This window comes from Rhinolophus sinicus, linkage group LG02 (assembly GCF_036562045.2).
Source record: "Rhinolophus sinicus isolate RSC01 linkage group LG02, ASM3656204v1, whole genome shotgun sequence".
In the NCBI taxonomy this organism is placed as follows: Eukaryota; Metazoa; Chordata; class Mammalia; order Chiroptera; family Rhinolophidae; genus Rhinolophus; species Rhinolophus sinicus.
In genome coordinates this window covers 160146687-160164054 of record NC_133752.1, presented here as the reverse complement: position 1 = coordinate 160164054, position 17368 = coordinate 160146687, and the positions used below count along the sequence as shown (strand labels likewise).

The window sequence follows — 17368 nt, the reverse complement described above, 5'->3', positions numbered from 1 at the left end:
TTGAACCATATGGAGTTGTTGACATGAGCCTTTGCCCTATAAAAATTATAATTTCTCACACAGCAAGGATGTTTGTTTGTATATAGTATTGTTCAGAATAGTTAAACATTGGAAGCTATGCAGATGTTTTTCATCAGAGCATTGTTCAGAACAGTGAAAAATCTAAATGTCAAACAATAAATCATGGTACATCCATATTATGGAATTAAAATTAATGTTTGGGAGGTTATTTAATAACTCACCCCCTTTGTGGTCTCATCCAGTTTGGGCACTAAATTCCATCTATATATGCTGGCAATTCCCAAATTTATATCTGAAGTTAAATTGCTCACAAAATCCAGACTCAATTTCCCGTTCATTATTTCCACTTGGATAGCTAATCAATATTTGAAATTTAACATGTCCAAAACTGAACTCTTGATCTATCTCCAAAGCCTGTTCTCCCCACACATTTATTTATCTCAGTTAATGGAAATTCTAGCTTCATCCTTCCAGTTGTTCAGGTCAAAATACTTGGAATCATTCTGGATTCTTCTTTCATTCATCCCTCACATTCATCACATCTCTGCCTTTTAACTTCAAAATGTGCCCAGGATCCAATACTTTTCACCATCTTTATTGCTGCCACCGTGGTCTTCATTCCCGAGACTGCAAAAGCCTCCTAACCTTATTAACTTCAGTGAATCAATATTTTTGATTAAAGTCAATATTTTAAAGGGCAGCGATGAAAACTGTACACGTCTGGGCCAAGTCCAAGTGTACATGGCAGCGTCTGCTCTAAACCATTGCCTCCTAAAGACATTTGCTCTACTCTTTTCCTCCTGCATTTTCCCACTCCCTTCGGATTTCCTCCTTAACTGAATATAAAGAACTAAATTGTTTTGGGCAGTTATCAATTTTATTGCCTCTCAGCTCCAAATCAACCCTTGATTGCCTGCTCTGCAACAAGGAGGTAGACCCTCTTGTAAACATCTCTCCTTTGCCAGCTAGCACAAAGTTAGCCGTTATCAGAATGCACTGGAGAGGGTTTCTTTTCCTGGTTCAGCTCGGCTCCCCTCTGCAGGCTCCTGCAATGTGCCGTGGCTGGCTTTTAAGTACTCAGCACTAACCAACCTCATGCAGCACTCCCTTGGGTGGTTCTGCAGTGGGTTTTACTGGTATAGCACCTCTCCATGCACGTGTTCCCTAGCAACCCCTCCAGTGGCTTCCCAGCAACTTCTGGGGTATGGCACCTCCACATGGATGCTTCCCTAACACCTGTGGGAAGATGCCAAACAAGGTCCACTAGTGCAGCATCTCTAAACTTCTCAGCCTGAGGGGGAGGGGACTCTTCGGTTTGCCTTGCCTTGGCCCTCGGTTTAGTGGCTGCTCCTCATAGATGCTCTTGTATTTTTTTAGAGTTCTTTTTTACTTATTAGCAAATCCTCCATTATTCCAATCTCTTGTTATAGTTTGAGATGGTTAATTTTAAGTGTCAACTTGGCTGGGCCATGGTGCCCAGATATTTAACCAAACATTATTCTGGATATTTTTGTAGAGGTGTTTGTTTGTTTGTTTTAAATGAGATTAACATTGACCTTGGTGCACTTTGAGTAAAGCAGACTACAGTCCACACTGTGCATGGGCCTCACCCAATCAGTTGAAAGCCTTAATAAAACAAACACTGACCTCCTCTAAGCAAGGCAAAATTCTGCCAACAGATGGCCTTTGGACTTGAACGGCAGCAGTTCCCTGGGTCTCCAGCCTGCCAGCCTACACTGTAGATTCTGGATTACGAAGCCTTCACAATTGCTTGAGCCAATTCCTTAAAATAAATCTCTCTATATATTTATATACACATATCCAGTTGGTTCTGTTTCCCCGGACTCTAATACAGTTCTTTACATTAGAGTGCCCCTGGTCAAATCGCTTTGGTTTCTGTCTCTTGATTGGACCATGACAAACAGAACACTGTTCTCCCCTGAATTCCCAATCCACATGTGCAACTGCCTACTCAGCACTCTTACGTGGATGTCTAACAGGTATTCCAAACTTATGTCCAAAAGTAAGCTATTGATGTTCCTCCTGCAAACTTATTTCTCCTACTCTTTCCCAACCTCAGCTAAAAGGCAACTTCATTTTCAGTGAGACCTTCCCTAGCTAACCCATTTATAATTGCAGCCCCAACCATACCTTCAACCCCTTTTCTTTGCTTGTTATAGTCTTATTATCTAAATACTATGTGTATTATTTATTTACCATGTTTATTGTGTAACTCCTCAATTAGAATATGAATTCCACGAGAGCAGGTATGTGATTTATTTGTATGTTCAAACTGCTGTGTGCGCATAATCTAAAGCAATGCTTAACACACAGTGGATAATCAACAAGTCTCTGCCTTCTGCTTTCAACATGGACTACAATGCTAGTGATTTATGAGTGTCTCGTTTAAGAAATCTTTTCTTTTCCAAAATTCATAAATACATTCTATATTTTCTCCTAAAAATTGTTTTGCATTTTAAATTTAGGTTGTTAAGCCATCAAGAATTGACTTTTCTGTATGGAGTGAGGTAGAGTTCATTTTTTTTTTTTTTACCCCTTCTGCATAACCAGTTGCTCAGTAGGCTGTATTTTTACTACATAATGGTTTTCGTTTTCTCTCTCTACTTTCTGAATTTATTTCTTCTGTTAAATACTTAGCATTAAGATTCTATAATAATGAAGCAAAACAAAGTATCAACCCCACAGTTTTATTTGTAAAGAACAAAGCATGAAAAGTCATATTTAAATGTACTCCAAAACGTGAAAAACCCACGTCAGTTTCTGATATGTATGCTAAAGTGCTTGATATCACAATACTCTTTAAATTTTATATTATGCTCAGATGAGAAAAAAAAAATCCAGTTCTGATGCATTTTGTTAACAATACAAAGAAAAACAACACAATTTAAATGCAGAAATGCTCATTTGTTAAAAAGATATACAGGATACATTTATACATGGTTCAAGTTTAACAAAAGAGGATTCTTTCTATATGTATAACACCTTCATTTGATCGACAACAGGAATTTCTTACCATATCTCTCTACTGTCAGCAAGATTTGGTGTTTGGAATAAAGACTGGAGCCACATACAAATACATTCAGGTAACTGGATCAAGCATGATTTCTTCCCATATAACCCAAGGATACCTTGGATTTCTTCAAATGAAAATAAATTTTTGATGACTTTTTTTCATTTCGGTATTAATTACTCAGTGTTAAACCTTTCTGGAGCCAATCTTTATTTTGTCCTTGAGAGGATGATCAGCTTTAGTCAAATCTGAAAGGATGAGGTTCTCCTTGGATTTTTTGATCACACTCCATTAACACCCTCCTCAAAAAGTTTGGACATCAGTTTGATTTAAGAGATTCATAAATGTATTTTAATAAGAATAGGGGCCTAGTAGTTTATTATTCATTTGTTTCCTTTTAAGCTAAATGGTAATATAACAAATACTTACATAAGAAACGGGACTTGAAAAGACACAGATGATTTGAAAATAGGATTCACTTTATAAAAGTAGAGAACAGCTCAAGACTCCATTCTCAATCAAAGAAGGTGTGTTAATACTGAAATATAAATAGCTAAGGTTCAGATTGTCCTTTCAACATGGTGAAAAGGATAGACTAGTTTCTGTAAACCTCACAGAGAAAATACTCACAGTTCTCAAAATAAAAATCTTCTGAAAAATCGTAATTCTTAGCAGAAAGAAGAAATTTCATTATTAAGAGCTACACTCCCACTGTGTCAAATAAATATTTCCCTGGGCATCTGAGGTCCTCGTCTGTTGCCTCATATTTCAAAATATCTTAGAGGTGTCAACATGTACTGCATACAAACTGTTCTGTATAGTCTCTACCCCTCTTTCACTTACATTTACATACAACAGTGCTTTATTGCCAAAAAAGGAAATATAAGCAGTTCAGTATTTCCCCTATAGCACTCATACAGTGTGACAGAAGTTCACTAAGATGATTTTTCAAGAAGCCATGTTAAAGTAAATATCACAGGGTTACAAAAGGTACAAAAAGGTGTAAAACATTTAAAATAAATTTTAGAGGGAAATCTCAGACTTATGCAAATTTTAGGTTACTTATACCAAATTCTTGCCCCGAGTGGGAAAGAGGATGGAGTAGGATGGGAGGCCTTTCTTTTGTTCTCGGTAGTCTGTTTCCCCCCTAGAACCTCACTTGATGCTACTCCACACTGAGCCTCAGTCAATGTTAAGGCACGAATGAGCCTCGACCAGGCAAAGCTGTAGGGTCTCCAATAATACTGACATTGGCGTAATGCCACCATGTCACAAAGGTTGAGGTTAGGAGTCTCAGGATATTTGAAAAACACTTGGAAAAAAAAATGTTTCAAGAGGTAATATTTTTGGCAATTTAATTTTAAAACAATTTCTTCTTAAACCATTATTATGTGAAAATACTAGTTATGGTTCCAGACATTACTTTTAACTTAATTTGAGAAAAAAAAAAAAGCCAATTACAAAATTTGATTTTTATTCACTTTAGCTTTAAGGTGTGATTATAAAGCAATGTACTAATTTGAAAAGTTAACATAGCAGAAAGGATACCTCTAAAATGGGTATGGTCCTTCCACAAGTCAGCGTGGAAGGCTATGTACACTTATTCTAAGAATTCTGTTACTGTCTGGCCCAAAATATTTTGGTATTGGCTCAGAGGCAGTTATAAGCCATGTAAGAACTAAGTCTTACTTCTTTACAATTGGGTTTCTTATGTGACCCAAAACTCTTCTTAAGCATCCTTTTTACTCACCAACGTGGATTCTAAGGACTTTTTATTGTTTCCAAAAATTACATTTCTTCTTCAAGGCCAAGATTCACCATCACTGGCAATATAGAAAAGCATGGGCGTAAGCCTGTCAAGCAGCTCACAAGGGGGTCCCCAATGTTGGGAGCTCTGGCTGGATCCCTGGAATAAGGATATGGGCTCCCAAGGTGACAACTTTATAGGGCCTGGTATTGTAGAGGGTGTGTCAGTTCTGGTGTGATTCTTTTGACATTGGTCATTTCACTGTTACAGTCATACTACATAAAGTGGGATGAAACTTTAGGTATAACTCTTGTTTGGGGTATTACCTTCTAAAGCGATGGTTTTATTCACAGGCTCCAAATCCAATTTTCTCCCAGTTTTTATAATAGATGTTAATTCTGAACAACTTGAGAACAATGTTAAATGAATATTAATACTTACAAATGATTATTCTACATGAATATTAATCTTTATTTCCTATCTGTATAGGTGAATGAATAAAGATCCAAGGGTAGAAAGACTATTAATACTGAATACCTTGGAGGTCAGTCTCATGCAGTCTGGTGTAATAAAAAACATTAATTCTAGACCCTGTGTTGCTACTGACCAGCTGTGGGAGTAAGTATTTAATCTCGTTAATCCTTAAGTGTTCCCCTCTATAACATGAGAAGGCTGGACTAGATGACTCAATTCTCTGTGCTAACCTACGTCATCTCTCTGGTTGCCCAGAGTGTGTCAGAAGCTTGGCCTCATGGAAAAGGTAATAAGAACAAAACCCTGGACTGGACCATCCCATGGTTTCTGATCACTGAAACACAGTAAGCGCCTGGTGGGAAATGGGTCTTGGAAGAAGAACCACACCGCTACAGACACACCTTATTTAGCCTCAGGCAAACGACTCTCTGGCCCCCCATGCTGCCCAGAACCACCCTCTTATACCCTTTCCATGGATTTCTAAATACTTTAACCCCCACTTTCTTCCTCAAGTACTAAGTCCCACATCAAAAGGCGGTGTGCCTTGGTTGAATTCAGTGTTTGATAAAGGGAGTGAGGCACTTGTTTCATTAGTTTCTTCCTCTAGGAAATAAGGGAAACCAACTGTTGGCTAAAGCCCAGCACCCTCAGATTGCACAAGGGTCCTGGGAGGCCATGGCTTTGCTTCTCAGCCACAAGTGGGAATAAAACCCAGAGCTCTGCTGAGGCAATTTCACTGCTAACAATGTGCAAATGCCTAATTAGAGGTACGGGACCTACCATAAGATGAAGACTTAAGGTCTAGCTCACCCACATTTATTTAACTTCCTCATGAAAGACCAAACTGGAAAGTTACTCACAACATTTGGTTTTACAGGACTATTGTCTCTTCTTTTGCTTCCACTCTGCCCAGCTGTGCTGTCCTGGCTTTCACCTTCTCTGGGCAAGTCGTTTTATATTACTACCCCTTCTTACAAAGGAACGTAAAGCTTGCCCTGAACACCCAGAAAGGGTTCATTCTTTCTCTCTCCTTCTGTTATTTGCATTATCATAGTCAACAAATACTTTCACAAAAACATTCCAAGCCACACAGAGCCCTCCTCCTTCTTAGACATTCCTTCCATTTCCTGAGAGGGGGATGGGCACGGGGAGAGGGAAGGGGGTGACTGGAACCAAACAAAGACAGAGCTTATGGTTATCCTTAAGAGGTAAGGGACCTCGGCCGGGTTTAGATGGCTAAATACAAAGTACAGAATCAAACTGCTGTTTGCAGTTGTTATAACTATCAGGCGAACACTTTGAAATTCACATCTGCCCAAAGTACCTCAAATAGCAAGAATAAAAATGCCAAGAATGAAATTAGTCTAAGCTAATCTTTCCAAAGTGTAAAGGAGTATAATCCCACAATTTAACACACTTCTCAGGGCTTTGTGTGTTCTCTTTCCAGTTCAGCCAAGCTCCTGGGGTTCAGTATTTAAGGTATTTGAATTATATCTTCATCTAGTGCTGATGAAAAAAATTTCCCAAAGGGCTGGAAAAGTGACTCAATTAATATGTATGAAACTATTTGTAACTTAAAAGCTATAAGTGAGGAAGGAAGACCCCGTACAGTAGGTAAAGGTGTTTACATTCACAATACAGAGGCTCAGACACCTGGATGGATGGCTACGACATAACAATGCACTCTGGGTTCCTTTGTGATACCTGGAGAAAATAAAAAGCCCCAATGGGTTGCACTATATTTACATGTTTACTGGCTTCTTCCTGACTAGCACCACTCTTCCCCCCTAGCTCCCAATGCTTTTAAGCTACTCATTTTAAGTCACAGGAATATTCAACCTAAGAAAAGTATCTTATTAGAGTAATATAATTTCTTAAAGAAGATAGCATATTTACACACATCTAACACATGAAAATACTCTATTTTATACTAAATTCTTGGTTCAAATGAACTACAATACAGCATTTTGCCTTGTCTGTGGTGTGATGATTGTTCAAACTGGGGGATACAGTGTATCGCTCCCCATAGTGACTCACTACCTTGGCAGACAAGTCCACATGGGTCCCGTAGATGGGGAAGGTTCAGAAGCAAGGGGTCTTGGACCGCGAGTTTCCAGCCAGTTGGGTTACACATCCACTCCTTTGATGAGAGAGCCTTCTAAGACTATGGTGAAGTCCTGAATGGTCTGCAGGATGCGGATGAGGGAGTTGACGGTCATGTGGTCCCTCAGGAGGGCACTCTCCTCATACATTCGGGTAATGGCCGGACACTCGGCTAACAAGGGAATCCACTGCGGGAGCAGGCGATCCCTACAGACCCAAACAGAAACAAGTCCTGAGCACGGCTGACCTCGCTGCAGAATAAGGCACAATACTGGAGCTTTCAATGGGAAGGTAGGTGTGGGGCTGGAAGGGGCAAAATCTAGCTAAGTTCTGAGGTCAGCAGAGAGGAAACCAAAGGCAAGAAGCTGGATATTTACTGGTCAAAAAGACACAGTAATGAGGCAGTGTAAGCTATTGGGAAAACCCATCAGATTCTAAAAGAAGGTCTGGACAGGTTGGCCATAAGGACTTCTGCACATTAAAGAAACTCTCTATTCTATTCTGATTTTATACTTTTCAAAAGAGGCAGAATGTCATTTTGTATTTCTTTTTTACAGGTTGTTACTCAGACATGTATAGTAAGGCATGCCAAAGTACACTGACCTTTTGTGAGGAAAGACTATCTTAAATAGTAGCGATTAGTTTTTTGTTTTTAATTTATACAACATAATAAGGTAAGGAACAAATCAAAGCAGAAGAACATTAACTAGGTCTTTATAAACCAAAAGAGGTTGCAGGGGTCTAATAAATCAGCACCGTAGAGATAAAAGGAGATAAGGATCATGTTCAAAAGGAACTTTAAAAGCACAGCTGAAATTGGGCCCCATTTATAAGGAAATTCAGAACTTAGTTCTGTAATGCAGTTGTTTCGGGACAGAATTTCAGTCTTCCGTGTTTCCTGATTAAACACGGACAGTATAATCTGTCGCTAAGTACCTAAGACACCCTGATAGAGCATCTCTCAATGTGCCTTTCACAAGGGCAGCGTAGCTAGTCCATCCTACACCTCTGCTTGGGGCCTCCAGGGGCTTAGAAGAAAATAAACTTGCACAAAACAATCTTCTCAAGATCTGTGTGTTTCCTTTCTTATAATTCTAAGAGCTGTTTTAAAATTAATGGATTATACAGCTCGTATGTGTCATTTTCAAAAAAAAATAAAGGGGTAGGAAATGGTCTTAAAGAGAAGATTTTATATAGTAAGAATTCCACAATGTTATTAAATTTAATATGGTGGTGTACATGCACCACGCAAGCTCTACATAGTAAATATGTATGTGTGTATGTGTGTATGTGTTGGTGTGTCTGATTATCTATCAACCTACCTGTTACCTATCTATCTTTGGAACCAGAATCATGTAATGGTTGAGAGCCTGGGCTCTGGAATGAGACTGGGTGTGAATCTTGGCTGCACCTCTTTCTAGCTGTGTGACTTTGGGAAAACTGGTTAACTTCTCTGTGCCTCATCTATTTTCTTTTTTCTCATCTATACAATGGGGAGATCAGTTGCTACTTCATGTAGTGGCGGTGGTGAGCAATAGGATTCCATGAAATAACGTATACGAAGTTCTCAGCATAGTGCCTTATCCAACACATACCAGGTACCCAATAAACAGTAGTCTCATAATGACACTTGGAAAGAAAGAAACCCACGGGAGAGCTTTGGAAGGGGCATGATCTGGTTTTAACCCATTCTAAATTCTTGGTCAACATATAGCAAAGATAGGGAAAGTCAAGAACTGGCTTTATACCGTGTTCCAAGGCAAACTAAAATCTGGAATTTGCCGTCCTTCCCAATGTTCCTGGGTGCAGTATTAATAGCATTTACATAGTGGCAGAAGGTTTTGCAGGATGATTTCTGAATAAGGACATCATCTTCATTGTCTAGAATCTGGTCAGTGGTTTCAAAATAAGCAACCGCTCTCTCTGGGGAAGGAAGTCAGAATCACATTATAATACACATCGACACTTTATAACAGAGAGATTAAACACTTCATGGTGGAACAATATGCTCCCGGGAGTTTATTTTCTCATCTAGACTGCATTCTAGAAGGCTGGAAAGGATACTCTCTTTAGAATAGCTTCATAAAATGGAAATTGGCAAAAAAGAAGAAAATAAAAATAGACTCCACTGTTAAGACCGGAATCTACTAGGAGTAAGTAGCAAACACCTGGTAGCCACCAGGAAGGTGCCCTCTGTTCCAGCTACACAATAGGTGGCTAACACTTTGCAACAAAATCCCTGAAATGGAACTGAATCTGTAAATCAAGAGAAAGAGGTATGTGTACACATATCAGAAGCAGAATAATATTCTAGGCATTGTAGAAAGGGGAAAAAACCACTCCTGGGGGCCTAATCTGTCAACTTTCCTTTCTTTGTACAAAAATTCTAAGTTACATGAAATCAACTACTTCACCTAGGCCTTATTTACAAAACACAAAATGATTAATCACCCCTTTAAAGAAACTGGGAATTCGAGCAGAACTGCATACCAAAATAAAGACTACAAAGTCTAGCAAGCTAGAGCAGCACACTCCTAGGGAACTTGCTGTGATGATGAAAACATTCTCTATCTGTAACATCCAACTGGTAGCTACTAGTAGGGCCCCTGTGACTAAGGAAGTAAAGTCTAAATTAAAATGAAATCAATTTAAATTTAAATAGACACATGAGGCTAGTGGTACAGAGCTCGAGTAATCCTTGTAAAACGTGTTATTTCACGTCACTCCTTCGCTCCAAGCCTCCCAATGACTTCCCATGTCATGCAGGATAAAGACCAAAGTCCTCCGTGGCCTAGAAGGCCCTACACTAGCTGTCTCTGGCAGTAAATACCCCTCTCCCCCAACATCCTGTCTTCCTCCTCACTCTGCTTCCCTCACACTGATCGCTATTGCACGAAAGGGCCAGATGCACTCCCTCCTGGGGCACCTGCCCTGCAGTTCTCTCGGCCGGGAGTGCCCTTCTCCCAGACACTACACGGCTCACTTCCTCACTTCCTTCAAGTCTCTGCTCAAATGTCACCTTGTCAACGAAGCCTGTAATGACCCCATTTAAAAGAGCACTTGCCACTCCATTTCCTTTTACCTTGCTCTGTTTCTTCCAGGTCAGCGATCACCTTCTAACATAGAGCTGAATTGCATATTTGTTATGTGTCCTCCCCGCCCAGACCAGAATGTAGGTTTATCAACCATAGGACTTTTTGTGTTGTTTGTTTACTTACGTTTTGATATATATCAGGAGCATCTAGAACAGTGTTTGGAATACTGTGGACACTATAAATATTTGTTGACTGAATGAAAAGCAGGGGTAGTGCTTATTGGATATTTATTTTTAAAAACATATGCCCTTATCATTAACTGCTATTTGCTCAATTCCTGGATCTTTGAGTTTTCTAAGAAACATGTCAATGATCGTAAAATACCATACACCTGTTTTAATTTACCTATGAAGTCCCAGATGAAGACGTTTTTGTGAAAGATGCGGGCAGATTTGAACCCGTGGTGGAAAACTTGTTCGAGTGCCGCGACCAAGCCATTTTCTCCGCAGAGCAGCACCGTGAGGCTCCCTCTCTGTGGAACATAACACAGCGCCAAACAACAAACTGAGATGTCTCTGTTTGTGTCTAAGAAAAATACTGGAGAAAACAAGGGCAGAGCGTAGCTACAAAGCATGTTTTCTGCAATCTTTATTAGAAAGCTTACAAATGAGAATTAAAACACCCTGTATTGCCTTATGTATCATGTACAAAGTGGCTTTAAAATCTTACTACACTAAGTGTTATAGTTCATCATACCTCTTTTTCAGGTTTGTGAAAATGTTTCACAATGTTGTTCACAGCTTCTCCAATTCCTTCTTGGATCTGTCCAGCATTGGGTTCTGAAAAATAAAAAACAGTGGCTGAATTCTCATGCAAGGGAAATAACCCAAAGTCCTTTGGGGAGTAACTGTACCACCTGTGCAGGAAACACTTCACTAGTGCAGGCTGGCTTGGCCAGGGGCTTCACGAAACTTGCATCGGGCCCGTGTGGCCAAGTGAGAGACATCTTGGCATAATGGAAAAGAATCCAACAGACCCCTGGATTCAAATCCCAGCCTTACCACTTGTAATCTACAATCTTGATCAAATGTCTAACTTCCTCTGAGTATGAGTTTCCTCAACCTAAAATAGGGAAAAATGCACACCTCATATATGGGTCCCTGGAAAAACTGAATGAGATATTAGGTGTAAATAACTGGGCAGGGTGCCTGTCCCAAGTGCTGACAAGTCTGCAGGACCTGAGGAGTGAGGTGGGGAGGTCCTACAGCTTCATTCCTAGGGTACCTCACTGCCTTACCCCACCTACCTCTAAGTTCTTTGGTGGGCACAGACCAAAGCTGCTGCGGCTCTGAATGGCTAACCTGGAATCTGTGTTTTTGCTGCTGTGTTTAAAGTAAAGAGAAGATGTCAGGTCCACTGGGGCACCCTGCCTGAAGACCGGGCTAGTCGCTCCACGTGGGCACCGCTTCCTTCTCCAGCCAGCACTTGCTCATCTAGGCTCTGTTCCTGGGGGAGAGCTTGGTGGGCTGCTTAAATAGGATCTAAATTGCCTTTGCCTCCCAAACCCCAAGAATAGTTAAAAACAAAACAAAACATGGCAAACAAGTTTCATCCAGAGATAGAAGTAGGTAACAAGAAAAAAATTACATATTTGGTATTTTCTTGTGGTGATTAACTATTATATCTAATTTACATATTATACTATAAAGGGAAAACTATAAATTCCAGTGTTTAAGAATCTCTGAATTCATTTTAGGAAAAACTCAAGTAAGTTTTTTTCTACATCAATGCATATAAATTGTTAAAATGGAAACCTCTTATGATTGAAGCACTGATACTGGGGCCTTTTCAGCTCTTAGTAGTTTTACTTTTACTGAGTATTTCTTCTTTTAAACATTAACACCTATTTTAAAAGCCTTCATTCATTCAACACACTACCGATCAGTACAGAGCTCTGGTACTGATCAGTAGTATATTGAAACCGATTTAAAACTTTCTGTTTTCTAAAGATCACCTTGCACACACTGTGAGAAAATACCAAGTTACCCATTTCTGAGTTTCAGTTTATTTAAAATGTTCTGCTTATTGAGTAAGAAAAGAAAATATGACCAAAAGTGAGGATAAGGCTTCTCAAAATAGGAATATTGCATGAAACTGGACTGATTCAGAAGTTGTAATAATTTGGATGGACTGACCTGAAATCTAGTTTTAAATTTTTTTTATAGGAATTTTGTTATTTTTATTTTTTTTATTTTTAATTTAATTATTATTATTATTTTTAAGGGGAACAGGACTTTTATTGAGGAATAGTGTGTACTTCCAGGACTTTTTTCCAAGTCAAGTTGTTGTCCTTTCAATCTTAGTTGTGGAGGGTGCAGCTCAGCTCCAGGTCCAGTTTCCGTTGATAGTTGCAGGGGGCGCAGCCCACCATTCCCTCGCGGGAGTCAAACTGGCAACCTTGTGGTTGAGAGGACCAACTGAGCCATCCGGGAGCTCAGCGGCAGCTCAGCTCAAGGTGCCGTGTTCAATCTTAGCTGCAGGGGGCGCTGCCCACCATCCCTTGAGGGAGTCGAGGAATTGAACTGGCAACCTTGTGGTTGAGAGCCCACTGGCCCATGTGGGAATCGAACCGGCAGCCTTCGGAGTCAGGAGCATGGAGCTCTAACCGCCTGAGACACCGGGCCGGCCCCTAGTTTTAAATTTTAATCAGCATGATTGCATACAATAAATTCAGCAATTTTAAATGTGCAATTTGGTGAGCTTTAATAGACATAGTCATGTAACTACCACTACAATCAAAATACAGAAAATCTCCATCAGTCCAGAAAGCTCCCCTGTGCCCCTTTCAGTCAATCCCGTTCCCCAGCTCTCAACCCCTGGCAACTGCTGATCTGCTTCATATCATGACTACATGGCCTTTTCCAGAATTTAATATCGACGGCATCATACAGGACACAGTCCTTTGTGCCTAGTTTCTTTCGCTCAGCAGAATGCTTTGGAGAGTCATCCAGGCTGTTAGACGCATCAGTAGTATGTTCATTTTTAACATATTGCTGAGAAGTATCCTGTTAACTAGACATACCACCGTGTGCTTGGTGGACACTAGGGTTGTTTTCATTCTGGCTACTACGAGTAAAGCTGCTATGAACATCTGAGTACTGTTCTCAGTGTAACTACAGGTATTCATTTCTCTTGGGTAAACATCTGGGAGTGGGATGTTGGGTCAAGTGTATGGTAAGTAGATGGATATTTTTACAAGAAGCTGCCGAACTGTTTTTCCTTTTGCATTCCCACTAGCAGAGTATCAGCTGCTCTCCATCGTCAACAGTATTTGGTGTTACCAGTCTTAAATTTTCTCTTCTAGTGTGTGTGTGGTGTCAAGTTTACTTTTGAATGCAGAAAGGATTTATGAATCAGGGGAATACTTTAAGAAAGAATAAGGGGGCTTTTTAGATACTATTCTAATAGTGAGTAGATCACTGTGGTGTGCTAACAAATGCGTTGGGACTAATACTATCTAAGGAAACTGCTTTGTTAGTAAACCAAGGACCTCTTAGGTACTTTTGTTACTCTACTGATGGCTGTTGTCTACAGTTGAAATAAAACCACTTCACTGATAAACTTTTGTAGTTTTTCACTAGATCATACTGCCTCTGCATTACTTTTCTGTGGCTCCTATGACAGATTACCACAAACTTGCTGGCTTAAAACAACAGCAATTGATTCTCTCACAGTTCTGGAGGCCAGAAGTCAGAAATCAGCGTCCCAGGGCAAAAATCAAGGTGTCAGCAGGGCTGCACTCCCCTCGGCGGCTCCAGAAGAATATGCTTCTTGCCCCTTCAAGCTTTTGGTGGCTGCCAGCATTCCTTGGCTATGGCTGCATCACTCCAGGTAATGCTTCTGTCTTTGCATTGACTTCTCTGTGTGTGTCTGATCTCCCTCTGCCTCCCTCATATAAGAATGCATGGGATTGCATTTAGCACCACCCCTGGATAATACAGGATAAACTCTCCATCTCAAAATCCTTAACTTTTTCCAAATAAGGTAACATTTACAGCTTTAGGGATTAGGATCTAATATCCTTGGGAGACATTACTCAGCCTACTAAAGCCCATATTAGTATAAACAGAAGTTTACTGTACTATTAAAAATTGCACGTGAACACAGTATCCTATCTATAGAACTCACTCTTTATAGAATCTTGTTCCATCCTTTCTATAGAAAGTTGGGGGATGGGGAGAGGAAGTTTTAGAATCCCTCTTAGTATAAAGGGCTCTAGATAGCTAGAGGTGGCTGTCTGTGAGTACTGTAATATATAACTGTCCTTGTTGCTCCTTTAGGTTTAATTATTCATATTTCCATAGCTTAATTGAAACAGAACATGCAGTTTTTATAGGATTTTTAACATCTAAATTCTTTAGGCTTTTAATCATTTCTAAAGCCTTGCCTTATTTTTCCCCTTTATCTTCTCTCCCTCTTTTCTAAGGTCTCTTCTCCCAAATTAATTTTCTTCAGCATTCTTTTTTTTAACCTTCTTACCACAATTTATTAGTGTGACAGTTTTCTGTCAAATGGCCACATGACGTCTGCAACATTTGAAGCACTCTGGAAAATTAAAAAAAACACAAAACAACTACTCACTGGGGGTTTTTCCTGTTAGTGAAGTGATACTCAGTCTCCTAGCTGTCGTGGGTGATTTCTGCTGGGGTGGAGTCCGACACTGCTTTACTAGATCCTCATCTGCTGCTGATGCCATCAATTCTCCAATAAGAATTCTCTCCAGGCTTCCGTCATCAATGCCCTTCCCAAGCCATCGACCACATGGGAACCTAGCAGGACAGGGAAAAGAAAAAAAAAAATCTGAATCACCAATATTTTACCAGTTTTAATCAGAATTTTAAAAATAGCACCATGGGTGAAGCCTATCATTTTAGTGCCTGTGGGTTGTTTCTTACAATTATTAAAAATTTCAAACATATAGAAAAGTAGAGAGAATAGTATCATAGACACCCATATTCTCACCGCCTAGACTTAACATTTTGTTATATGCTTCATTTTCTGTTGAAGCATTTTAAAATAAATCCCACACACCAGGACGTTTCAGTCCTAAAAACACTTCAGTATAAATCTCTAAAACATAAAGACATTCTCTTGTATAGCCATACACTGTTATCACCCAACCAAGTTAAAGTAATTCTTTAATATTTTCTCATGCCTAGCCTATATTAAAATTCGGTGATTAGTTCTATAAAGAATATTTTAAAACTATAAATTAATGTGGGAGTTAAATTACAGAAGAAAAGAGGAGATTGTTCCCAAAGGGAGTGCTGGCCTTAACCAGCAGAGTCCAAAAAAAATCCTTTCCTCTCCCTGAATTATTTTAAGCTTTTTTTCTTTCTTTTTTTTCAGAGTTACATCAATTTTTTTTTCAACATAATATGCAACACTTGTGGACTAAGCATTAGGAGCAAACACAAGTAGTTTTTCTAAATTATTTTTTGGGCAAATTTGTATTATATAAACAAAAACAAAACAACCCCAAAATAAAACAACCCAAAAAACTAAGCTAAAATTCAAAAAGCAGTGGGAAGCCTTAGAAAGAAAAAAATTCTTAAACGTTTTCTTGTCTAAAGCGTCTCAAACAAAGAATTCTGAGCTCCCATGGACATTTACTTACCTGTATGTGTGTCCTGTGATTTCGTTTCTGACCATGACACAGTCCACCAGCCATTTGGCTAACAGTCCTGAGTTATCGTGACCAATCTGAACAGTGGTCAGCTTCCCCAAGTTCTGGCACTGTAGGGACAGGACCATAGGTTATTCAGTACCCGATCACATCCCACTACCTCTCAGCTTTACATGTGGTACTCTGGTTCCGCGTAACTTAGCTTCAAAGAAGCCACTCTGCATAATGTGCTTGGCTAATGCTCTAGAGAAATATATTCACATCTAACGAGACAGGGCACAAATGGACATCAACTATCTAATGAGGACGATGCACAAGGTGCTAGACTAGAGATGTAAACAACTGCTAGAAGAACATTGGGGAAGGAACAGTTATTTCTTTTCTTTAGATTTTTTTTTTTATTGGGGAAGGGGAACAGGACTTTATTGGGGAACAGTATGTACTTCCAGGACTTTTTTTTTTTTTTTTCCTTCCAAGTCAAGTTGTTGTCCTTTCGATCTTAGTTGTGGAGGGTGCCATTCAGCTCCAGGTCCAGTTGCTGTTGCTAGTTGCAGGGACGCAGCCCACCATCCCTTGTGGGAGTCGAACTGGCAACCTTGTGGTTGAGAGTCCACTGGCCCATGTGGGAATCGAACTGGCAGCCTTCGGAGTTAGGAGCATGGAGCTCTAACCGCCTGAGCCACCGGGCCGGCCCCAGGAACGATTATTTCTAACTGGGGAACCCAGAAACATCACACAGATAATGATCTGTGCCTTAAAGGATGAGAAGAATTTCAAGAAGTGGAAAAAGGATGCTATCTGGGTTTACAGAGGTCAGAAAAACAATTATTGATATAAAAAAAAATCACTGACATGGTTATTTTTCTAATAAAATACTAAGTTTCTAATAAAATACTAAGGCAGAAGTGACCTCAAACCTCATCTATTAGAAGTCTTTGAAGCTACCATAAAACAAAAAGCATAGTTAATTGACATCCTTCCTCGTCCTTTGTGAACAAGTACAAAAGGAAGCGATGATAATAGAAATAGTAAAAATAAAGGTCAATTAAATTCTGACTTTTAAATTTTGATATAAGATCCCAGACCCCAACTGGCTGTGTAAGGTTGGGGACATCAGAGCGATGCGTTCTTAAAGCCCTTGACTTCTCTGTATGGCAGTGAGAAAGCATCACTGTGACCCAGGGAATGGAGGGTGGCCTCTTAAATTACTTGAGGCTGCAGAGATGGGAAGAAGTGGGTAGACTGAGAGTTAGGAAACAGCAATGATGGGA

General features: G+C 39.7%; 1 protein-coding gene across 4 annotated transcripts in view; it reads right to left on the bottom strand.

Annotated features, from left to right (window-relative positions):
* Positions 1-2713: 2713 nt before the first annotated feature.
* DENND5B (DENN domain containing 5B) overlaps positions 2714-17368 on the bottom strand; it is a 152761-nt gene continuing 138106 nt past the window's right edge. For all 4 annotated transcript variants that reach the window (XM_019736890.2, XM_019736899.2, XM_019736908.2 and 1 more), the window contains 6 exons: positions 16089-16207; positions 15053-15240; positions 11168-11250; positions 10817-10943; positions 9125-9299; positions 2714-7583 (listed from right to left, as the gene is read on the bottom strand). In XM_019736890.2, the coding sequence (XP_019592449.1) occupies positions 7400-7583; positions 9125-9299; positions 10817-10943; positions 11168-11250; positions 15053-15240; positions 16089-16207 (876 nt within the window). In that variant the 3' untranslated portion in view covers positions 2714-7399. The remainder of the gene's footprint in view (positions 7584-9124; positions 9300-10816; positions 10944-11167; positions 11251-15052; positions 15241-16088; positions 16208-17368) is intronic.